The sequence below is a fragment of the Zerene cesonia genome, chromosome 28, assembly GCF_012273895.1.
Source record: "Zerene cesonia ecotype Mississippi chromosome 28, Zerene_cesonia_1.1, whole genome shotgun sequence".
In the NCBI taxonomy this organism is placed as follows: Eukaryota; Metazoa; Arthropoda; class Insecta; order Lepidoptera; family Pieridae; genus Zerene; species Zerene cesonia.
In genome coordinates, this window is record NC_052129.1 from 427,204 (window position 1) to 452,434 (window position 25,231).

Sequence of the window (25,231 nt, forward strand, 5' to 3'; positions counted from 1 at the left end):
TAATAAATGTTATTTGCAGTTAACAATTTTCTTTTTTCTTTATTACAATATTTATGGCAAGACTAGGTATATAAGAAGAATCATAGAAACCGGTTCACCCAAGAATCATTTCCGAAGTAACGTAACGAACAAAAAAAATATACTTAATTGATTTGATCCCTTTTTGAAGTCTTATGAATACACAAAGAACAGAAAATTACCCTAATTATTGTTTTGTTTCGTTTCAGTAGGATTTTGTTAGCTTTTCTGAGAAAATGTAAATAATTCCTGTCTTTAAATATAATTAAAATAATAATTCCTGTATTTGAAACATTCGGGTGGTTTTATCATATCTTACAAATGTTTAAAAATTGCATTCAGTATTAAAAACTCAATAGTTTCAAATACCGACTATAATATAACCAGAATACTTCACTTTTGCTTTTACCCTAACAATGAAAGACTTTCTATGAAGAGATAATCCGGAGATAAGTAAATGCCGGGAATTTCCTTAATAAGTGCAATTGTTTGTTTGTTTGCTTAAAAAACCCGCTAGACTCAAATATATACTATTATTTTGTTTCTGTCGAGGTCGGTTAAAGCTTCAATGTCGATTACAAACCGACTAGGAGACAATTTGAGAGTATTTTTTTGGCTTTATTACCTCAGAGCTTCTGACTGGATGAACAGTTTTTGGTAAATTTCTAAAATGAGTCTAGATCTTACAATTTGAAGGCGATTTAGTTTTTCTTAACAAACAGTTATTTTATATTATAACTTGTATATATATTTTTTATAATCATAACCGTTCCTTATTTAACGCCTATTTTATTTAAAATTATTGTTTATTTCCCTTGTATTTGTGTTAGTGTAAACAATTGGACTTTTCAAATAATTAATAAATTAATTAATTACAGTATTTCATCATCATCGTATTATATCATCATTATACCAATAGCTTGATATGTAAAGAAGATAATAAATTAGTTATATTGTACATAACATTCATATCCTTACCTACCTTTAGCCCTCGGCTTCACTCGCTAAGTAATCAGATCACATAAATCTACAAAACTGTCTTTATTATAATAGCTAACTAACCTATTTATAAGTAAATTAAATTAAGTCCATTGAAACAGAGCTTTTTATTTCTATGAATGCGGTTTATCTCAAACATTCGCGTTTAATATTTCTTTTGTTATTAATAGTAAGTTTTTAGTAATCAGTAAGAAATATATACAATACTAGCAGCGAACAGTGGTTTCACCCGCGTAAGTCCGTATCCCGTAGGAATGTCGGGATAAAAAGTTGCCTATATGTTATTCTAGTTGTCCAGCTGTCTACGTGCCAAATTTCATTGCAGTCGGTTCAGTAGTTTTTGCGTGAAAGAGCAACAAACACACACGCATCCTTACAAACTTTCGCATTTATAATATTAGTAGGATTTTTTATTGGAAATCATAACACAGAATCCATATGAAGCCATTGGGCTGGATATATTTTTTGTGAATGAATTAAACGCAATAAAACAATATAATACCTAATTAAAAAGGTTATCAATAAAACAGAGTTATTGCGTTTATTGTAAATCTATATTTATTGTTTTACACACACACTAACATTGTAAGAGAAAACTTTATCTTCTACCAAGTTTTATCCCAAGGGAGCATTTAATCGCGACAAAAGTATTCTATCACCCAAGTCAGCTTATACTCCATATGTACCAAATCTCATCAAAATCCGTTCAGTAGTTTCAAAGTGATTGACGGAAAAACATCCAAAGTAACAAACTTTCACAACATTTTATGTTATTTATTAAAAGCACTAGGTGTGTCACGCGCGTGCCACGCCACGGCCAGAAACATTCTCCTCTTTTCACTATTAAGAGTTGGTTAAATATTTGAACCATATGTCCTGTCATAACCTATCGTACTTCCTACTGATGTTATAAATGCGAAAGTTTGTGAGGATGGATGTAGGTATATGTGTATGTTTCTATGTAGGTATATGGGTATGTTTCTCGTTCACGCAAAATTTACTGAACCGATTGCAATGAAATTTGGTACGTAGATAGCTGGACAACTGAAAATACACAGGCACTTTTTACCCCTATATTCCTACGGGATACAGACTTACACGAGTGAAACCGCGGGGCGCAGCATGGTACTAACCATATAGAGCTATGGCATTTCCTCTTAACTTTGCTATCTTTGATAAGTATCAAAAGGCCTTTGAACCGATGATTTTTATTTAAAGATTAATAAGTTAGAGTGAAGTGTTTTTAACTTTAGATAACAGCTTTTATAAAATACATAATATATTATTACATATGGGTTAAGTAGTACACAGTCAATACCTTTATTATAACTAACATTTCTCCAAAGTTTTGTCTATCTATCTGTTCTATTGACTTTACTTCCATATCTATGTAATTCATTATCTGTATGTATAAAAGAAAGTCGTTTTAGTTACACTATTTGTAACTCAAGAACGGCTGAGCCGATTTGGATGTAATTTGGTAGGAGGATAGCTCGAGACCCAGAAAAGACCCATGGAAACGTGAACTTCGGGGAAAACTCCGAATCTGTATTTTCCTTCGACTACACGGACACTGTGTATATTATAATGAAGGATTTTTAATATATATTTCATAATTATAAACAAATACTAGGTATTCGCCCCGGCCTCGCCCGGGGTACATATATGTCACACAGTGAAGTTACAGCTTTCTAATCGTTTAAGAATTCTTCAAATCGGTCCACTAGTTTTTGTGTGAAAATACTACAAAAAAACTCTTCCTTCTAACATCAGTTTAGATTACCAGTACCATTACACTTCGAATACAAAGTATACAAATCACATTTTAATAAAAATAAATCCATCACACGGAATATTACCCAACAGCGTGTAATCGTAAACGATGTCTTCTAATCAACGGCTATTTCAACCTTTGTCACCTCCTAAATAAATAGTTTAAACAAACTTCGATATTGAGGATTCTTAATTTGAAAATCGAATAGGTAGATGGCGCTGCATCTATATAAGGAGGTGGGGGGAGTCTCTTGGTGCATTTGTCGTTGAGACGCCGCGGCAGGAGCGCGTAGTATCCGTATAGACTGATTAAATAGTGATAACCCCTAAATATGGGGACGAATAGTTTAAGCTTTAGTGTTATTTTATTGCTGACGGTTTTGTGGAGGCCGGCTTTAAGTGGTAAGTTTATGTATACATTTTAATAAATGCCGGCGAGTCTTTTTTTATGTTATCAAGTCATTATTTGTGGTGAAGAGTTTTTGAAGATTTTTAAATATTTAAACGCTCGATTGTTATTTAAATTAAGGTTGCTAGCAATTTTTATATTTTAAGGTTTATATACATATTTTTATGTAATAAATTAAAATTTTGTCATATGTGATGTAGTACTTTTTCGCAGGTAGACTAGACTCTGTACTTTTTAATTTGTTTTTATTGTGTACTAAAAATATTACATATATTATATGGTTATATGATGTCTAAATTTCTTTTCATGCCAATCGCTAAATTAAAATTAATGTGGGTACTCGACATAAACAAGTCGAATTTATAAAACAATTTGCAATACATTTATCCGAGAGTATGAAGTATAATCGTTAGAAATTGCATGTATTACTTTGAAATATACCAAAAAATATAAAATTATATACCAAATTGCATGTTATATTATTCAGTTTAAATAAAATAAAAAATGTTATAGTAATATTTCGATTTCTTGCGAGAAGCTATAACTTTATAACAGCTATGTAATATAAATATGGTTTTATGGCGTTTCATAATATTCATTGCAGATTAATCTCTGTAGAAATTTATTCATAAAGCTAATCAGCCTCTTCGTGAAATGCTATCACTAAGATATTTAAAGCTATAAGTTTATAATAAAATATCACAAGCTAAGCTGTTATTACAGCTACACTTAACATTATGTACATAAGATTAATGAACAGTTACTATACATTTACTATAAAATAATTATTTCCTGTTAAATAATTATGCAACTATATGAAATATACTTAAAAATATCTAAAAAAAAATCGGAAAATACCCGCAATGTATACAAAAAAGAGCTCACAAGAGACAAAGCCTTATACAAAGCTTACGTAACGGTTAAAAGGTATCGCTTTCATAAGAAAATGAACTGTTGCTAACACTGATAACAGTATTCGCAATTAACTCCAAGATAATATTCCACTTTGACCCGAGATACTGCTATCAATGTCACTGTCATTATCCACCAAGCGAGTTTGAACTTTAATCAGGCAACATAGAGTTCAATATGCAAGATTACATTGTATGCGCGAGAAAGAGTCAACATGGAAAGGTACAATTTCCGATAAGTTTATTTATAAAAAGCTTATTTACAAGACGATTACTTTGTAATTTGTATTGTCTTTTGATAAAGTTAGTTTCCAAACATGAAATGATTTAAAGCTAATTAGGACTCGAGAAGCAGCACAAACAAGACTTTTAATTTTAGAGAACAAAGAGATAAGATCCATTCTTCTTTGTGTCCAAGAATAAAGGAATAGTAAGATTTATTTGAACTAACGGTTGTTCATTATAAAAAAAATATTTTTAGACTACATTAAAGTTTATCGCATCGCTTTTGCTAATCCGCAACTTTATGTTACAGATTTTTAAGTAAAACTTAAGTTGCATTTTTCATTGTATTTTGCTGAGTCTGTTTGAAAAATATTTAGCACTGTTCAAACTCAAACTCATAAGTTGAACTCAAAATGTCTATTTATCAACTAGACTACCTTCAGAAGAGCTTTTGAATCGATAAAATATATATATAATACATATAAAATTTAACCACCGGTTGGGGTAATGCTGCAATAAAAGTCAAAAAAAGTCTGTAGTCTCTCTCTACTCATTTAAAGGGTGTTAGTAAGAGATCTGTAGTACTAACGCAGGTCTAAAAAAAAACAAACTTTTTGAAAAAAGAAAACAATAAGCAATTTTATAATCTGTGGTTCCCTCTAAGTATATACAAATAATAATATTTACGTAATAAATCAAAATTATCATAGTATTTTCTTGTGTTTGGTTTTACGCGAGTATTGTACATTTAGAAATTAAAAACTTTCTAACGGATTTTAAACGCGATTCGAAACGTCGGGTTAATAATATAATGAATAAATCGCGTTTAAAATCCGTTAAAAAGTTTTTAATTTCAAAATTATGATTTTTCTCTAAATCTCTGTATAAATCAGGTCTTCTCAACAGAGAGGGGCTAAGCCACAATCCACTGTTACCAATGTAAAACCCACTAAATAAAATGAAGATTTAAAGATTTTAAAAACACTTCAGTATTCAATTATTTTATCTCGTTAAAGTCGAAACCTTGGCAATGACCATTGTAGATAACTTTCCATTGTTACTTATCTATTAGCTTTTGACCTGTTTATCAAATATTCGCGGTATAAATATATTTTGATGTTAATTGCAACATAAGTAGTTAATATAAACAGTATGTATCCGAAATTTTATCGAAATTTATTCAGGTATCTTTGTGTAATGACATTTGAGCGGAGAACGCAGGAGCAGAGGTCATATGCGTATCTTTTCTCATAGCAGGCGGCTGAGTTGGTGGCTCCCCTGATGGTGAGGTGTCACCAACGCCCGTGAACAGCAGAGGTTATGTCTCAGCGAATACGCCTTTGTGGGACTGGGAATAAAGAAAAGACTGATGACTGGAAATTAGCAATAGTCTGGGAAGGGTGTCGGAAAAGGAAATGAGCCTCTCTCACGCACAAAACACAGTAGCATCACTTACAATCCGGATAAATTCAAAAAAAATATCAACCTCTTCATTAAAAGGCCGGCTACACCTTCACAGGGACTCTTGTGAGGGCTCATGGGCGGTGGTGATCGCTCGATAATGGGCGCACCACTTGTTCGTTTGTCCGCTTTCTTTTATAAAAAAAGCATGGTACTATTTCACGGGAGGAATTCGTGCCGAATCGTGCTCAAATCTCACATTAATAATGCAGGGTCTCTGCAAATCTTCATACTCTACCGACAATCAAACCACCAGTTCAGTTGTCCGCTCTTTCCTATCTAATAATAACATTATTATGCTATTAGCATTCGTTGCAATTATGGATGGATGGATGTATATCGATGATTTATAGTAAAGTTTTATGAATGTCACTAAATTGTTGCATAGTTAGGACAATTGAATTTTCCCATTTAACATTTAAAAGAAGTAAATGGGATTAATAATAATACTTATTTATTCATCCATGCAACAAAAATTAAGTCAGTTTTAAAATAACCGATTCGAAACGCTTTGGGTATTATTATCTCCCCGTAACAGGTTTTCCTATTAAATACTTTGGCTTCACTTCTTGTTCGGTTTCGAGTATAATATTCAGGTGTCTTAATCCGATGTAATATAACAGGTGTAAAGTGTAGACAAACAGAGATATAATGGTCCCCGCGCGGATGCGTCCGCTTGCTTCATTGATTGACAAATTAGCAGAGCTGAGCAACGTGGGAACTATCTGGTGAACCAACTTGTATAGAAGTAAAAAGGGAATGTATGGATGCAAAATACGAATACAATAAATTAGGGGTCACATAACTTTTGTTAGAATATGTTGAGGAGAGATATGTCGGTTGAAGAAGCAAACATTGAGTAACTGTTAACGGTACTAAAACGAGACTCATTAAACGTATAATTTTATATGGTTTGCCGGTAGAGAATGCTCTTCATAGTACGGTTTATTTATGTAGATATAGTGTTAACTTTTGTTTGTATATCCTTTTTTCACATTGCAAATGACATCATATGTTTATGTATCTGGACATAGTTAACAAATTCGAGGTTGATGTGGCTTTTTATCGCTGATAACCTTCTTATTCCTCCGCTAAGATAAATAATGATGTGCATTTGACTCTGAATTTAACAAATTCCGATAGATAGATATTAAACGTATGAAATGACTTATTTTCTTTGACGACGCGGGCGAAGCCACGGGCGGAAAGCTAGCACCTAAATTACAGCCCGGTCATGATATGATAAGATGATTTGCAGTAATTGGTTAACGAGAGTTATGTGCCTATAGGTATTAAGTAATATGGGGTTCTATGATATGAATAAATATAAATGTAGTTTTAAAAATTAGCAGAACATAATTAAAAGAATCAACTAAATTGTCTCATCTTCCCTTATATAGAGGAAGAAAATCAGGATATCTTAAGAAAACCATTTAATTCTGGCGACCCTTATAAGGATAATAAGACAAACTTATGAAATTATTGTCACTGATCCTTGATAAGTGTACAAATATTGAATTACTAATAAAATCGTGTTAAAACGGGAGAATGATAGATAATCCATTTGTAGAGGCGTAAGGTCTGTAATCGACTTTACGCCTCACCAAATGTTCATGGGCGGTGGTAGCGCTTACCATCAGGCGTCCCACCAGCTCAATTGCCGACTGTGACATAAACAAAAAAAAAAAAAAAAAAAATAGAAACAATTAAACAGTTATAATTAAAAAGGTCTTTACATTTAGTCTGTTAGCAAAATATCGGGATTAGATAAATGTTAAAATATCTAAAAGATATAGCCCTGATTAGCGAAGCAATAAAATAAAATTCAGTGAAGATACTTGATAGAATCGTACATAATCGAATTATGTATTTCAAAACAAATACACACCTTTTTAATTTTCTCTTTACAAATTGTATAAAGATAATAAAAAACTATATTCTCGATGTATAACTATTGTAAATATACATCGTAGCAATTTCTTAAGTGTAATGGGCATTACATTCTTAAGAAAAGGATGAAAAAGTCGTGTTTTATATCCATTATAAAACAATATGTATCTTTAACAGAATCGTTTTTAACTATACGTATCATAAGTATTCCTGTCTATAGATAAGTATTTATTATGATAACCGAACACAATATTTCCGATGCGAGCAAACATGGAGTCAAGGACCCCGTCCACTGGGACCCCAAATACGGCCAATAAAGTCCCCCCAGCAAATTGGGTAATTGCATAAAACTGCGCTTCGAGCACTGTTATGATCAACTTGAGATTCAATTGAAATGTCTAGAATTCTATGGGCTAAGTACCAAATGAGAGATAAGCTATGCAATATCATGATTATTTGTTTATTTATTCCTGCTTTATAACTCTGTATAACATTGAAATTAAGACACCTCGGTTATATTTTTATAAATGGCGTCTTATAGCTAAATAGCGATATCTTCCAGACAACATATTATAGAGTAAAGGACCGGAGCAGGTCAGAGCATAAATGTATTCAAAATTAAAAAATGCAATAAATAATAGTGAAAATAATAAATAATATAAAATACTATATATATTTTGTGTACTTTTATGTTCTTGATAGTGATTCCTATTTATTATGTTCGAAAAATAGTTTTGAAACAAATTAAGTACCAACCGCTGTTATGAGATATTGATTAAATGATATTTTACAATTTCCATTATAATGTAGCCTTCAAACTTGCGTAGGTGTTAGATTATATTCATACAAATATAGGAATAAATTGTACCTAAACATAAACATTAGAAAGATATTTTATCGGTCCTATTGACGATATTTTCTTTGGTTTCAACGTAAATAAAATTTTGAAAGAGGGCAATTAGAACCGTTTTTGAAATGATTATTTTATAGAACATTCGACAAACGAATCTCAGATAAAGTACAGTCCTTTTTTAAAGGTTATTTGGTAGATAGATAAGCAAAGCAGTAAAATTTCAAATCTTTATTATAAATCTTAATATGAGCTAGTTTAATGTTTATTAGTCAAAACGAAGTAAATGTTATTTCTTATACACACTATTAATGAATGATTCATATGTTTGCATGCTTCTGACCCCAAGACCCGTAACGGAACTAACTTTGTTGATCCACCATATCTGTACCTTGACCCAAAGTATTTGATAAACCGAGGAAATGTACCTTACTCCGATTAATATATTTATTTGCAAATAGTTTTACGAGTTTTCCTTTCATCAATTAATCAACGATTAAAATAAGTATATTAATAGTATTAATTATGATAATTTCATTGTGTACACTCAATTTAATTGCGGTTATAAAGGTTGTATAATATTACTCATCGTAATATTAGGAGCACTAAGTATGCATTTGAAAATAATAGTAAGGCTAATTATAAGGCGAATTGATTGATTTGAAAGTATTGAACATTCTAGAACTTGCAAAGGTCACTTGACTTACTGAATGATCTATCCACGCACTACAATTTAGCAAGCAGATAGATGATATGATGTAGGCATCCGCTAAGAAACGATTTTGATAAATTATATCCCCAAGCGGATAAAATAGGATATGAAAGTTTGGACCATGAAAATTAATTAAGACCGCGCGGGCGAAGCTGCGAGAAACAGCTGGTTAACGAATAAACTCAAAATAAATATAAGCAAATACAAATAAACACAATCATAAAGCAAAAACGAAATAAGTTGAATATTTTAATTGTAATAAATAGATCACGGGTGGCCGAGAGGCTAGGCGTTGCTACGGTAAGGCAAGAAACGCGGGTTCGAATCCCGCCCGAATTTTCGAATTTTTTTTATTCTTTCAAAAAATTTCTCATTTGTAATAAATATAATAAAGTAATGAAATTCATTTTTTTTGTTTCAGACAAATGCTCGATAGCGTGTAAAGGATGTAAGTATATCATTACGAAATAAGTTAAATTTATCCTCCATTTTTATTTAAATTTATGAGTATGAATGAATTGGAAATCGAATGATATATCCTTGGGTTGATTCCTAGTGAATAAATAACTAAAAAATGAAGATGATCTAAAAAGTTGCTAGTTGAAATTAATGACTATTATATTTATAGCTGCTATAAGTTCTTAATCGTTTTTCTTAAACAATAACAGCCTTCCTTCTACTATTTGCACTCTTTAAAAAAGCGAATGAAAAAAACCACTTGTAATTATTTTACAACGCATTTTTCTTCAGCTCCATCATCCCCAAGCTTTCTCAACGGACACACTTACAATTATGGAGTGGAAGGGACAGTCTCCGTCTACTTGACTGGCGCTAATAAACAAGAGACCAACGTGAAGGTTTTTGGCCAAGTCGCCGTGACAGCTCTCGGAAATTGTGCGCATGCGCTTAAAGTCAACGCCCTCGCTATTTCTGGGCCCGGTGGCAAGGTAAGAGACTCAATTAATCCTATAGCATCAACGAAAATTAGTAGATCGAGAAAGTTCAATGCATTTTCCTCAAAATATTGTCAAGCGATTTTTGGATAATTAACTTTAAAACAAAGTAGGACTGAGTAGCGACAAATTTCAGGGAATAGTTTAAAAAACAAGCTAACAAGAATAAGGTTAACTTTTATTATATCTATTGTACTTGGTTGTACAGTTGCTAAGCAACCATTTAAATTATTTTATTCAAAATAATAAATATAAAATGTCCAATTGTTATCAAACCTCTTATGGGTTAAATGGTCTAGTTTCAAAGTTCGTTTTAAATTATATTTAAACTCAATATATGTTTTCAGAAATACCCTGCACCCAAAGGCATTGACAAGGTCGTACAATTCAGCTTCCAAGATGGCCGCGTTGGTTCTCAAATATGCGCTGAGGATGATGACACAAGAGCATCTCTTAACATCAAGAGGGCCATCATCTCCCTTCTTCAAACTGAGCAGAAATCTTCTACACAGGTTTAGAGCCTTTATTTTATAGCCTTACGTTGGTTGTTTGAAAAAATCATTATTAGACGTATATTTGGTGGCTTTATTTCGTAATATTGATACATAGAAACATAACCAAAATCTGTCTAATGAGACATTTTAAAGAATAGAAAAAATTTGATCACGAGGCGCGATTCGAAACGAAGCAACGCCTAGCCTATTGTCCACCCGTGATCTCGCCTCAATAATCGAATTTGTTCTACTCTTTCGGTTTTATGTGCCTAAAGGGTCAACCTACGCCATCTATTGAAATAATTAAAAACAATCTCAACACATTATATCGATGGAGCGCGACCTTTGTTATTTTTTTTAATTTTATAGCATAAATGAGAAATTTTTAAGAATAAAAAAAAATTCGATCTCGAGGCGGGATTCGAACCCGCGTCTGTTTTTCAACATTTGTCTTATTTCACTACATACCTTGCCTACTTGTTCCTAATAATTAACCTCCTTAACTTCTCTAGATCGACGTTTTCGGCGCTTGTCCCACCGACGTGTCCTCCTCCCAAGAGGGCGCAGCCGTACTCCTGCACAGACGCCGGGACCTCTCCCGCTGCGCGTACCGGGAGCAGGGCAAGAACGACTTGATCTCTGCCGTGTACAACCCCAGCGCTGTAAGATAATCATTTTATTTACGTGGTTAACTTAAAAGACACGACTAAACTGGTTTTGGCTCCCTTGTGACAAATATATAGATATTTTCATATAGATATAATTTTCTCCAAATATATGTTTTTAGGTAATCAAGAATACCCAAATTCTTCAGTCCGCTCTGACCGTAGAGACTAAAGTCAACAACGGCATTCCCGAGAAAGTAGCTGCCTCCGAAGACTACGTTTACAGGCCTTTCTCGGCTGGAGAAAATGGTGCTAGAGCAGCAGTTAACACAAAACTTACTCTCTCTGGAACAACTCAAGGGGGTGGCAATGGAGGTAAGAATTTTATAAAATGAATTATTCTATGTTTAGGCAAAAACGGAAATAGAAGGCTATTTAATCATAGCTAAACACTGAAGTTTTAAACGACGGCGACCGCCTCCTTGGTACAGTGGTTAACGCGTGAGCGTAGAACCGAGGGGTCCTGGGTTCAATTCCCGGTGGGGACGCACAAAAAAAAAATGTCTCGGTCTGGCAGGACACAGAAGGCTGATCACCTACTTGTCCCTAAAGAAAATCGATCAGTGAAACGGATGTACATCATCTGCCCCATACCCCACTAGGGGACACGGGACTTCACTGTAAACACTGAAGTTGCTTTTGATTTTAAAGCATTAAAACTTTAGAACCAGAGCTTCAGATATATATTTCAACAATATAATATAAATAAAAAAAAAATTAACTATATATTAGTTTTAAATCTGACTTTTTCGTCAGGCCACATATAAATATTATTTGCTGTATTTTTCCTCCATGAAGTTACACATTATTCCTATATATACTTCAGCTACCTATAACCATGAATTTTTCAAATAACCAGGCAACTGCCCCGAAAGCCGCACCATCATCTTCGAGAACCCTCACCAAGGCCAGCCTGACCACAGCAACGCGCAGAATGTTCTTGCCGCCATCAAGGAAGCCTGCAAGCACCTTGGCACTGAAGCTGGTTCCAAATCTGCTGGTTTCTTCGCTCAACTCGTTAGGGTTAGTATAAGAAAGAATTGGATTTGGCTAATAAATTTAGGAGTAAAAAAAATCTCTTGGTCCAGTCATTTTAGGGGGTTCACCTAGGAAACGTAGCATGCCTAGCTGTAAATTCGTATATACTTGTATGTTGGCATGACAAAAGTAGTCTCAAAATTCACCAATGATTCTCCGGCCGCAAGTTCAAAAATTTGGGGTCAAAAGTCAAAAAAACCGACATTTTGCACGTTTTTTGCCAATATCTCGTTTCCAGTGGCTTTTATGCTAATTGTATTTATTATCATTTTTGTAGAAAATTAAATTCTCTACAACTTTTGTTTCAAACATTTTTTTTCATTTTGAATCGTTTTTGAGATAGAGGGCAGCGCGAGCGCAGATTAAATATTATTTGAAATCAAATGGTTGTCCCGATCGAAATCAGCTCATTTATGATTTCTAAATTATTTTTTTAATATATAATTATAAATAATTTGCATTTTTTATTAACAATTACATTATTTTTAAATACTTTTTTCATTAACTATTTATTTTCAATTAAGTATAAATTTATTTAATAACACTTACCTGCCTGTGTAGTTATAAATTTGTGGAGGGAAAATATACATTACATTATAATTTAAATTTAATCTATAGTAATAAATTTATAATTATTCTTAAATATATAAAAATTAATAGAAAAGAAATAAAATTTTAAATAATATTTTTATTAAAAAATCGCAGTCGATACATTTTTCAATGCCAAAATTTAAAAAACAGATAAAATAATTAAAAGAATAATGAGTTTTTATTTTCTTCTTCTTCATCGTCGTCGTCTTCTCGTAGCTGTAAACATTCGAGGGCGTTATCATCTTCATTGTCATCTTCACCTAGATTCGTTTCTAATTCTTCCATGATTTCTGGATCAAAGGACCTATCTTCGTTAACATCAGTCTCATATGGTACAAGCTAAAGAGCATTGCAACCCCGCTTTCCTGCATCCACATCTTGATCCCCAACCAGTTTTGCAATTGCAGAATATCGTATTGAGTAACTCATCTGGAGCAGGTGGTAAAATGGTCATGATAGGTTCTAGCAATCCGTTACGTACAGTAGTTACAGTATATTCCTTAATTACTTTTTTGAATTAAAGGAATTAAGTGCAGTATTGAATTCATAGATCGATTCATTAATGAAAAAAATATTTAAAAATAATGTAATTGTTAATAAAAAAATGCAAACTAATTATAATTATATATTAAAAAATAATTTAGAAATCATAAATTAGTTGATTTCGATCGGGACAACCATTTGATTTCAAATAATATTTAATCTGCGCTCGCGCTGCCCTCTATCTCAAAAACGATTCAAAATGAAAAAAAATGTTTGAAACAAAAGTTGTAGAGAATTTAATTTTCTACAAAAATGTTAATAAATACAATTAGCATAAAAGCCACTGAAAACGAGATATTGGCAAAAAACGTGCAAAAAGTCGGTTTTTTTGACTTTTGACCCCAAATTTTTGAACTTGCGGCCGGAGAATCATTGGTGAATTTTGAGACTACTTTTGTCATGCCAACATACAAGTATATACGAATTTACAGCTAGGTATGCTACGTTTCCGAAATACAGGCCTAAATCGACCTAAAACTACTGGACTATCTGTTAATTTAGCATCTTGATTTGTGTTCTAATTTTCATTATACATTTTATGTAAACTCGGATAACAATAAAATTTGATTGTTTAACACTAACTGTTTGTTACAGATTATGAGATCAACAAGCAAGGATGACTTAATGAAAGTGTTTGGACAAATCAAAGGAAACAACCTGGAAAAGTAAGTTGAAGTCTTCTCTTCTACCTTATTAATCTTCCGTCCAGAAATACATTAACGATGTTATAAATGAATCAATATTCGAACGAAATAAAATGAGAAATAGAAATTAAGAAGTTAATCTATTTACACGAAACTTGTGAAAAGTATGTGTGTGTGCAGTGGTGTTATTTGTAAAACATAATGTGCACAATTCGCCAGTCACAGCTGGCATGCGAATGGATATATAAAATAGGAAAGCATTAAAAAAGGAGAAAAAAAAAATTACATTGCGCCTCAAAAAATTCATTCAAATTATAGTTTAAAATATTCAATGTTTTAAACCAACATAATTTACATGCGCCGTTTAATATAAACAATTTTTAGAAAACTCTGTTATCACTAGTTAACGTAGTATTCTATAATAATTATTTCAGACGTGTATTCTTGGATGGTTTGCTCCGCGCTGGCACAGGGCCAAGTATCGAAGCCTCCATCCAGGTACTGAAGGGCAAACAGCTCTCTGCCCTCGAAGAAAAGCTGGTCTTCCTCTCTCTGGGCAATGCTAGACACGTCTCCAGTGACACCATTAAGGCTGCTGCTGTGAGTATCAATTGTTTTTACTGTATTGCATTTTGCTTAAGTCTGTTGTATACGAAGAATAGTTTACGAAGCACTTCGCTGGTAAATAATAGGTCTGTTTCAAAATCCATACATATATTAACAGTATTTTTATGTTATTATGATTTGCTTCAAGTGTAGCAATAAACAGTAAAACGGTTTAAATTTATTTTGTGATAGTAAAAGTTTTACTATTGACGTTCGATTCTCAGTTAACATTAAACATTAAGGTTACTTTCATGTTTCAAAAAGATTTGTCAATTTCGCTATTCTTACTTCTTCTAAAAAGTTCATCACATTTAAATTTCTCATCATTAATATGATAAACAACATCTTTCTAGGGTTTACTGGATCTTCCGGATGCACCCAAAGAAATCTACCTTGGAGTTGGAGCTCTGGCTGGTGTGTACTGCCGTGCTCATGAGTGCCATTCCACAAAAACGGAGGGAATTATTGCCCTTAGCAAGAAGTTCGCAGCCAAACTGCAAAACTGCAAGCCTAAGACGAAGGTTGAAGAGGACAATGTAAGTATTCTACCTCATAAAAAATATGCATTTAAGACTGAATTTAATTATAACCAATTTCATGATAAAAATTCCAGATACCAACGAATAAACGATAACAGGATCACAAAATTTTATGTATTAATATTTATCTTTCAATATTAAAAATTTTATTTCGATTATTTTATATAATATTAAAAATATTCCATAGAAATATCAATCGGTTACCACATAAGTGATTAAGGATGGATTTCATTTCTTTACATCATAATTTCGTCCTTTGTATTTCGAGAATCAGTATGTCTATCATTAGTCGGAATATTATTAAATTTCCATGATGTTTCAGGTGGTAGCAGTACTGAAGGGCATCCGCAACATCCGCCACTTAGAAGACAGTTTGATCGACAAACTCGTGCACTGCGCCAACGACAACAATGTCAAAGCCCGCGTGAAGGTCGCTGCTCTGGAAGCCTTCCACGCTGACCCTTGTGCTGCTAAGGTAACTAGTATGAACGTAGAACTAAAATCGTGTATACATGATGCTGGTCAAGACATAATATGTTGTGTGAAATATATGGTCTACGTCACCATATAGCTTATTATCCCAATTTGAAAAATATACTGAAGTCACAAAAATATGTAGTTTAAAGTACAACTACCTTAGTTTATGTAAATTTTATTCAAGCAAAGTATATTAAAAACATAATAGATACACATAAAATTGTAGGCGATAGACTTTTTAGTAGCATTAAAATACATGTAACAATTTGAAAGCTGTTATTAAATTTCTGCCCAATTTTTGATTATATAGTTAAAGAAGACCGCTCTGGATCTGATGAAGAACAGACAATTGGATTCTGAAATCCGTATCAAGGCATACCTTGCCGTGATCGCTTGCCCTTGTGGAAAGTCCGCTAATGAAATCAAAACTTTGTTGGACTCTGAACCCGTACATCAAGGTAAGTTCCAATGTCACAAAGTCTGGTAAAAGAGGAAGTTACGAGAAAATTATTTCCTACGTGCAAAAAAGGAAGCGCATGTCCATTTTTCTGAATGTACAAGCCTGAACTTTTTTACGTGACAAGATAAGAATTCTTAATTAGAAATACCTACCTTATGTTACCTTTTTATAAGGAAAGATTGAACCAGGAGAGACTATTAAATTAATTTGTTACTATGCAATGTAAAAAATCTCGAAGATTTATACTTACAATTGAATTCCAGTCGGCCGTTTCATCACCACGTCGCTGCGACACATCCGTTCATCAGCTAACCCCGACAAGCAGCTCGCTCGTCAGCATTACGGTCTCATCAGGACACCCAGCAAGTTCAACGTTGATGACCGGTAATTATTATTCTTTTTGACATGCCTCTTTGATGATGAAGAGGTGCAATATAAAGAATTTAAACACTCAAATTATATAACTATATTCACATTGTATTGTGTATGCTAAATGAATTTATTATATTTGAACCAAAATTCATTTCGGTTATAAATTTAAATATAGTTAATCCATTTCATTAAATTTTAAATAATATTTTGTTCTATTGTAAATTGTATGTTATGTTCATAGTAAATACTCGTTCTTCCGCGAATTCTCCTACAACGTTGACGCATTGGGAGCCGGCGGTACCGTCGAAGAGGCCATCATTTACTCTCAGGACTCCTTCCTCCCGAGGTCTGCTACCTACAATCTCACTGCTGAAATCTTCGGACACAATATCAACGTTTTCGAGGTGATACTCAAATACTATTTCTAAAAGCCCTCTATTTCTGTTACATTAATTCAAATTACATAAAATATGAAAATGTTAGATTATTTGTAAATTTCTATCGAAAAGGAAAATAAACAGTTGCAACTTTAAAACTGCCCAAAAGTAGCTGAAATTTATACATAAATTCTTCTTTATAGATCGGTGGTCGTCAAGGCAACCTGGACCGCGTGATTGAGCACTTCATTGGACCAAGGGGCATGTTCCGCACCCAGAAGCCTCAAGAGATCTACGATAACTTGTACAAACGCGCTGAAGAAACCTTCCAAAAGGTTGATGGAAACCTGAGAGGCCGTCGCTCTATTAAGAGCGAGGTTGACAACTTTGACAAGAACGTAAGTACAATTATCCACAATCACTGAGAAACTTTCAAATATAGCATAATTGTTTTGTCGATTCTTCTCAAATTGTTGTGTTTCGGAAGAAAACTATATTCTTCATACTGCTCATATTTTATAACCTAAAAAACGAACCTAAAATTATAGCAAAACGGAAAATAACTAAGTAAAATTTCCAGGTAAAAGCTGAATCAGTCCCTTACAACAACGAGCTCGATCTAGACGTGTACCTGAAGCTGTTTGGAACTGATGCCGTGTTCCTATCACTTGGAGACGACAAGGGCTTCGACTTTAACAAGGGTCTTGACCAGGTGCTAAAGATCATCAGCGATGGCATCAACAAGGTCAAACACTTCCAGGTAAATACAAATGCAATTTAAGACACAATCAGTATAGTATTACATTTCAGTAATTCGTTTAATAATAAACAATTAATAATCGATAATTTTGTCCAACAAAAGTTCTAGTTATAAAATCGAGATGGAATTAAATGTTCATTTAAATCTATATAATATTTCGTTTTTTGTATTACAGCAAGAAATTCGCGCTCACCTCTTATTCTTGGATGCTGAACTTGCCTACCCTACGGCTACAGGTCTACCAATTAAATTGGACGTTGTAGGATCAGCCACTGGCCGAGTAGATCTGTCCACCAACGTTGACATTCGTCAAATCCTCCGCTCCCCTCAGAATGCTAAGGTTGACATCAAGGTCGTTCCCAGCACAGACATCGAGGTCTCAATGATCATGATGGTTGACGCTAATGCAGTCACAGCTGGTATTAAAGGAATTGTAAACTTACACTCTTCTACTGGTGGTCACGTCATCGCCAAGGTCATTGAGAACGGTCAAGGCTTCGATCTGCAATTGGGACTACCAATTGACAAACAAGAAATCATAACTGCATCCAATGAACTCGTATTCTTCTCAGCTGAAAAAGGACAGATGGAAAAACAGACTCCAATCAAGGTTGACTCTGATAAGAAGTCTTATTCTGAATGTTTCGATCAACTATCTGGAATTCTTGGTCTCACTCTGTGTGGAGAGTTCTCTGTACCTTTCACATTCTCAGGTAAATTAAACGTTCATAGTAAAAAATTACATCTAGATATAAATTTATTGAATATTATTTAATGAAAAAATACTCATTAACTATGAGGATATTGAAAATGCACTTCTAAATTCTACTATTATATATATCTTCTAACTCATAGTTTATTGTTCATGTTACATTTTTACAGGACCCGAAGCCCAAAGCTCAATCTCTAAATTCCTGGCTAAGTATCCAGTAGTAGGCCCTGCCAAGATTCGAGTTGCACTTGAGAAGAACGACCTTCGTGGTTATCATCTGAAGGGAGCCTTAAGGACAGACAAACAGAACGGCAAATATGGCGTCGAGTTGCTCTTTGACGCTGAAGGTAATTGAATGAATTCATTCATTACATTAAAGTAAATCACATTGTACTTAACATGTAAATAAAAAGATTTAAGCTTATTAATATCACTGCTAATAAACAATGAATAATATTTGTGTTCTATAAAATATACATTATAACTATCGCGTTCTGTATGTCATCATGTAATATATAAATATAGCCAATTTATCAAATTTTTAATTTCGAAGGATCTCAAAACCGACGCACTCAAATTAATGGAGATGTCATATACAACCCAGAGGAGAAAACTGTCAAGCTGTCTTTGGAGTCGCCGATCAAGACTCTGCATGGACAAATATCATTTTTCACCAAGCCAACAGAACAAGCGCTTCTTGTTGATGCTAAAATCGATTCTATGGCGTATTATGGTAAAGTAGGTTTCAACGCTCAAGGCAATGACAGGAGGAAGGTCTGGAAGCCAATCCTTGAATACGAATTGCCGGACAAAGGTGGAAGACAGAACCTTAAAGTCGATGGACAATTGATTCAGGAATCGAATGGACCAGCTGTGCGTTATACCTTAGAAGGAATCAAGGTAATTGATTTTATTCAAACCAGAGACGCAGTTAGTAAAGTAAAATATTCCTTATATAAATTTTGTACATTTTAATTTTTTTTTGATAATTGCAGGTCAACTTACCCAACTCGAATGAGCCAGTTAACGTGGAGGGACACTTTAACTACGAGCCTAAGGTTATCGAGATGGACTTAAAAGCAAAGAAAGGCCAACACAACCTCCTCTTAAGCGGTTCTCTTAAGGGTTACGACGTCAAACTGGAATTCATGAACACACTCAACCCATACGTCAACTTTAAGATCAATGGACACTTTGAAAACGCCAAAGATGTAAGAAAAATACATATATTTCTATAAAACTTTAAATTTTTTTTGGTATAATTTTTCTTCCGAGTAAAATATCTATGCAGTTAACTTACAAATATAATTTATTTCACAGACGATTCACAATGACATAGACTTCTATTATGGTGGGGATCTTCGCGACTCAAACCAACGCGTAACCTTCAACCAGCTGCTGAAGTTCGCAGATGCCACTCACGTGATCACCAAGAACAAACGTAAGCTCTTAGTACAAATATTTCTTATTTACCTTCATGAGAAATTTTTGATTTGTGTCATTTAGGCACATGAAATTGAAAGGGCGGGATCACGCGTAGTTGAGTTACCACGGTAAGGCAAATTATACGGGTTCGAATACCGCCTCGGGATCGATTTTTTAAAATGAAACTTATTACACCGTCTCAATTTTGGCCTGTGTATCGTGTCACGTGACGGTCGGCTGCGGAGTAGGGATAAAGTGAAGGGCGCTCGTCAGAGCAGCCGAGTTCCATCATCATCATCGACCGTCTGTTAAATATCTATGTGAAAAAAAGTTTCACTTTTAACGTGTTTTCACAAAACCACACAAATCTTTTTTCAAATTCTTTAAAAATTTATCCTTTATAAAACATTTGAATACTATAAAACTAAATATTTAAAAGTACCTTCTTATTATTTCATTTATAAAGTTTTTCATTTTATATCATTAATTGCAGTTGAAATCCACGCTTTACCAATCAAAGGACAATTCGACCTGGAATATGACCCTAAGAAGTTTGATCTGGACCTCGAAGGAATTTATATGAACAAGGAGTTTGATTTCGAAATAGATGCCCGTAGACACATTAAGAAAGATGGCGATTACAGAGTCAAATTAGGTCTGAAATTAGATAAACAAGCTATAGAAGTTCTCGTTAAGAGAGATATTGTCTCCGCCGACAAGTCCAATTTGGAGAATTATATTGATATCAAAAACATGGCTAAATACGAAGTATCTGGAGTTGTCTTACATAGGAATAAGGCTAATGATTTGAACATTGGAGCGATTGGACATTTGAAACTCGCTGGTGGTGGTATGAAGGAAGATATTAAGTAAGTTAAATACAAATAATATTTCTTAATTTACCCAAAATTGCTGATATCCTATACTTTCTAAAAAATGTAATAATAATTCGACTGAATTATTTTCAGTATATTTGCAAAGTATGTATTTTTAATACCGATTTATTTGTTGCACAGCTTCGACACCGGTATCATCGAGAATGAAAATCTATATTCAGCTCACGCGACCATTTCGTTTGCTAAAGACAACGTGGCTCTCGACTTCCTTGCCAAGGTTAACCGTGGTGAAAACCCCAGTGGTCAACTGAAGTTGATTCTCAAAGATGCCATCAGCGCCAATGGACAGTTCCAAGTAACTGACAAGGAAGGCAAAGGAAACGGTGTGCTTATAGTGGAATTCAAAAAGGTGAGATTCTATTTAGAAAGTCTATAAAAATATCATGTTATATCTAGAAAAAAAACTAGACTTAAAATGATATACTAAAATGAACAGCGTTAGGTGGAATGTATAAAACCTGTTTGTAAATTATTTAAAGATTTTATACAATAGTAATGTAAATAATGTTTCCATGTTATATATAACCAATATTAATGCTACCTATCTCTTCTATGATGAATAGATGTAAAACAAAAGCAACAAAATAAGAAAACTAAAAGTAATATATTTTCAGGCTCAAAGAAAAATTAAAGCGGATGTGAACTTCGTATCTAAAGCACCTGTTTTCAACGCGGATGTCGAATTATTCCTTAACTTCGAAAAGGATAACAACGAGAAACTACAGTTTAGTACTAACAACAAGAGGAATGAAAAGCTTATTGATTCCAAGTAAGTATTTCATATTATCTTTACTTATTAATGCGAAAGTTTGTCATACATGCTGCAACGGAACGATTCTATGATATGATTTTTGTGTCAATAGTTAGGAGACTAGAGACTATACGCGAGGAGATTACTTATTACGTTGGTGAAACCATGGTAATTTCCTTACGTTACGCAGACGTAGCCACGGACGAAAATCTAGTAATTATTTAGAACAAACTCTCATTTGCGAAAAACAAACATTACGTATTATATAATTTGTAATGATTGATACCTGCATCGGACAAATTTGACTTAAATAAATTTTCAGGAACAAGTTGCAATACAACGGCAAGAAGACTGAAGTCAATTTCCGCCAAGAAGGTGTTCTGATGGGAGACGATAAGGGCAACTTGAATGTGGAGGTCGTGCTACCGACGGAAAGATGTTTGAATTTGAAGATCAACCGAGAGGTCACAGCTAAAGATGGAGTACGTTATTTTGTATATTTTGCCATGCGAACCATAATAATCTAATCTAATTTTCTGAATTTTTTGATATTGGGACACTTTCATCTTCTTTTTTATTGCTATCCATACAAAAATTCCAATTCTTTTATTTGTTGCTTAAACACGTATATTAAATATTGACTTATAAATACTATGTAACAGTATTCCTGTGTGAACAGGCATACAATCAAATTTACTTTTTACATAATTGATACATTACACAAAAAACAGTTATTATTTACATTATTTAAATTGTATATATATAAACCTTTGAATTAGATTATATTAATGTCCAAATTATGTTTAAACTGCTCTCAAACCTAAGAATAAGTTTCCAAGTTCTAATCGAATAACAAATTTTAGGTATACAATGGTCTCGGGGAATTACTCTTATCTGACGCAGCCAAGCGTGGAGGTGCTGCTTCCATCATCAGCTACAAGGGCAAGCTCTCCAACACCGACTTTGAAAAAACATTCGACTACGAAGGTACTGTTGAGATGCGTTTGGAAAATGGTCGTGATCTACAGAGCAACTTCTTCTTGAAGAAACATCCGAATGGCGAGAAATTCGATGTCAAATTCAAGGTATATTGAATTCTATAACATACCTAATTAATCATCTGAATAAATGTTTCTTGACATTTTAATTAATCCCTGTAAAGTCTAGTAAATTTTCTATCATAGAAACTAGGCTACTGACATAAATGCTTACATGTATTTTTTGAGTATTAAAACACTTACCTATATTATAATGTATATCCTCCTCTTTTTGGATTTGGTTAAATAATTTAACGATTCCCAGAAGTAGGGATAGAACATCCGAGTTTGAATATATTCTGTTCTGTTCTTAAATATACGATATATTAATTAATTTCCAGGGTGAAGTATCAGGAAACTTGATTCCTAAGCGCGCTCTGATCGACGGTAGCTACAGCTTCAAGGATATCACCACGTTCGAAGATCCTTACCACATAAAGGCCAGCTATGGTGATGACCTCTCTGCTGAGGTAGTTGGCACATACGTTGCACACTTCCCAGAGAGCGGCGAAAAGAAGTGAGTTGCAGTAATTTTACGTAATGATATTACAAAAAAATAAATCTAAACTGATAGTGGAGAAATCTGAAAACACAACTAGAAAATTTGATGTGCACTTTCCTTATTGTATTCAATATTTACCGGGTATATCAACATCACAGTTTTAAACTCTATTAAATGCCAATTTCAGGTACTTGGATGACTTCACCGTTTCTCTCCGCCTACCTTTTGAGAAGGCTCATGATATCAAATTCGTGTCTACATTACTTTACTTGAAACCCGAAAACAAGGATTCTGAAGTAAGTTGAAATGAATAATTAATTTTTATTAACTTTTCGATTTATAATTTAGAACAACGTACCTTTAAATAAGATAGGTAGAATTCAGCTCCAATTAAAACTCAAATCTTTTATATTCATGTGAACTTTTAAAATATTTCTAAAAGATCAAGTAGACACATCCTTATCTTCTTTGTTTTTATCAGGTTACCATCATTGAGTCTGTACAAATCAATGGAGACATCTACAAAATCGACGGCAGCAGTAAATACAACACCAAGAATGGTAACACCAAGTTGAAGCTCATCGTGCCCCATCACGACCCTGTTGTACTCGATGTTAACTTCAAGGCCGACGTGGAAGGTATGTTTTTAAAAATAAACAAATTACTAAATCATATTTGTCCAGAGTTGGACCGATTTCAAATGTCAATTGTCAAAATCGATTCACCAAGTCGACCCGGAATCGGAGATCCGGGTTAATAAAGCCAAAAGAATTGCTAATCTCATCTTTTTTTTGAAATCGGTATAAAGTGCAAGAGAAATTTGACTATCCTTTTTTTATCCATTGCTTACAAAGACTTTCTTTATACTTATCTAAAATAATAATACCTTTAATTAAATTCCAAGGTTCTGAATATATATGGCATAAATTGATATAATCATCAACAAAATTTTATCCCTTTAATAATTCTATTACCAATATTTATCAGGTGATTCTAAATCTGGGGATGTGGAATTCAAAGCACAATATGGCAAAGGCAAATCTGCGTCTCTCAGCATCCAAGGATCATCCGCCGGCAGAGACTATGAGCTGAAGGTCAACGCGAATGCCCCACAAAACGATAAACTGAAGAAGCTGGTTCTCAATTTGCACAATAAGGTAAGTCTTTATATAAATAAAAAAAGACATAAATAGTTCCCTAAATACTTATGTATACAATCTGGTAGAAGAAAGACTTTAGATGCATAACTCTGCACCTTATATTTTTAGCAAATATCTTAATTTGATACACTTCACCAATTTTGATGAAATTTACCCTATTGTCACTTAAGAAGTCAAAAAAGTAAAAGAAATTGAACCTATTTAATCTACTAAGCTTAAAAAAACTATTTAAAACGCTTAATATCATATCGTCTTTCTCAGAACCCAACACCTGACACCTACGACAGCGTATTGTCAATCGACGCTGACGGTCGCGTATACCGCTCCGAGAGCTTGATGGTATTTTCACAGATCAAGCCAGTGTTTGACTTCAAATACACTAGCCCTAGCTCAGATAAGGTGGCGAGGTAAGCATAACCATTTTATTTCTTTCACGGTGTAACTACCGATACGTTCTTACAATACGACATCCTAAACCAGCTTTGATAATATATTAATTAATCATTGAAACCCGTGTACTTTAAAACACAATACCTACATTTATAATGAGCCTTATTAAATACTAACTGCGCCCTGCGGTTTCACCCGCGTAAGTAAATATTGCACTTTAATACGATTACACCCTTCGTTACAGAAGTTAGGCACTGTTGAAATCTAATAATCTGTTATTTTTCAGAGTCTACATGAAGGGCTCGAACTTCGAGGCAAACCACGGTGAAGTGGAATTAAAGTTTGTCAACTTCAATAAATTCGACGTGGACGCCCACTTCGAGGTCGGTTTCCAGAACGACATCTTCGTGAAATTCCGCGGAAACTCGCAAACACTCAACCTCAAGAACTACAAGTTGGACATTTCCAGCAAGGACGCTGGCAATGGAAAGAGATTGGAATTCAGCGCGATCAATGACAACAAGAATGTATTGAGTGGAAGGTAAATGTCTTTCAACTATTTTGAATGTTGCTTTACCAACACTCCTATAA

The 25,231-nt window shown here is 33.6% G+C and overlaps 1 protein-coding gene across 1 annotated transcript in view; it reads left to right on the forward strand.

The window, feature by feature from the left end:
• Window positions 1-3,049: 3,049 nt before the first annotated feature.
• Window positions 3,050-25,231, forward strand: part of LOC119837542 (apolipophorins) — a 34,309-nt gene continuing 12,127 nt past the window's right edge. Inside the window, exons 1-32 of the mRNA XM_038363139.1 lie at window positions 3,050-3,192; window positions 9,670-9,696; window positions 9,999-10,195; window positions 10,549-10,713; window positions 11,208-11,357; window positions 11,483-11,675; window positions 12,220-12,383; window positions 14,127-14,197; window positions 14,611-14,776; window positions 15,136-15,318; window positions 15,644-15,796; window positions 16,109-16,256; window positions 16,522-16,642; window positions 16,872-17,034; window positions 17,211-17,405; window positions 17,588-17,767; window positions 17,943-18,480; window positions 18,650-18,826; window positions 19,033-19,379; window positions 19,475-19,690; window positions 19,800-19,920; window positions 20,398-20,773; window positions 20,921-21,149; window positions 21,415-21,569; window positions 21,874-22,033; window positions 22,415-22,636; window positions 22,930-23,105; window positions 23,278-23,386; window positions 23,572-23,728; window positions 24,078-24,247; window positions 24,512-24,657; window positions 24,927-25,181. Of these exons, the coding sequence (XP_038219067.1) occupies window positions 3,123-3,192; window positions 9,670-9,696; window positions 9,999-10,195; window positions 10,549-10,713; window positions 11,208-11,357; window positions 11,483-11,675; window positions 12,220-12,383; window positions 14,127-14,197; window positions 14,611-14,776; window positions 15,136-15,318; window positions 15,644-15,796; window positions 16,109-16,256; window positions 16,522-16,642; window positions 16,872-17,034; window positions 17,211-17,405; window positions 17,588-17,767; window positions 17,943-18,480; window positions 18,650-18,826; window positions 19,033-19,379; window positions 19,475-19,690; window positions 19,800-19,920; window positions 20,398-20,773; window positions 20,921-21,149; window positions 21,415-21,569; window positions 21,874-22,033; window positions 22,415-22,636; window positions 22,930-23,105; window positions 23,278-23,386; window positions 23,572-23,728; window positions 24,078-24,247; window positions 24,512-24,657; window positions 24,927-25,181 (5,900 nt within the window). The 5' untranslated portion in view covers window positions 3,050-3,122. The remainder of the gene's footprint in view (window positions 3,193-9,669; window positions 9,697-9,998; window positions 10,196-10,548; window positions 10,714-11,207; window positions 11,358-11,482; window positions 11,676-12,219; window positions 12,384-14,126; window positions 14,198-14,610; window positions 14,777-15,135; window positions 15,319-15,643; window positions 15,797-16,108; window positions 16,257-16,521; window positions 16,643-16,871; window positions 17,035-17,210; window positions 17,406-17,587; window positions 17,768-17,942; window positions 18,481-18,649; window positions 18,827-19,032; window positions 19,380-19,474; window positions 19,691-19,799; window positions 19,921-20,397; window positions 20,774-20,920; window positions 21,150-21,414; window positions 21,570-21,873; window positions 22,034-22,414; window positions 22,637-22,929; window positions 23,106-23,277; window positions 23,387-23,571; window positions 23,729-24,077; window positions 24,248-24,511; window positions 24,658-24,926; window positions 25,182-25,231) is intronic.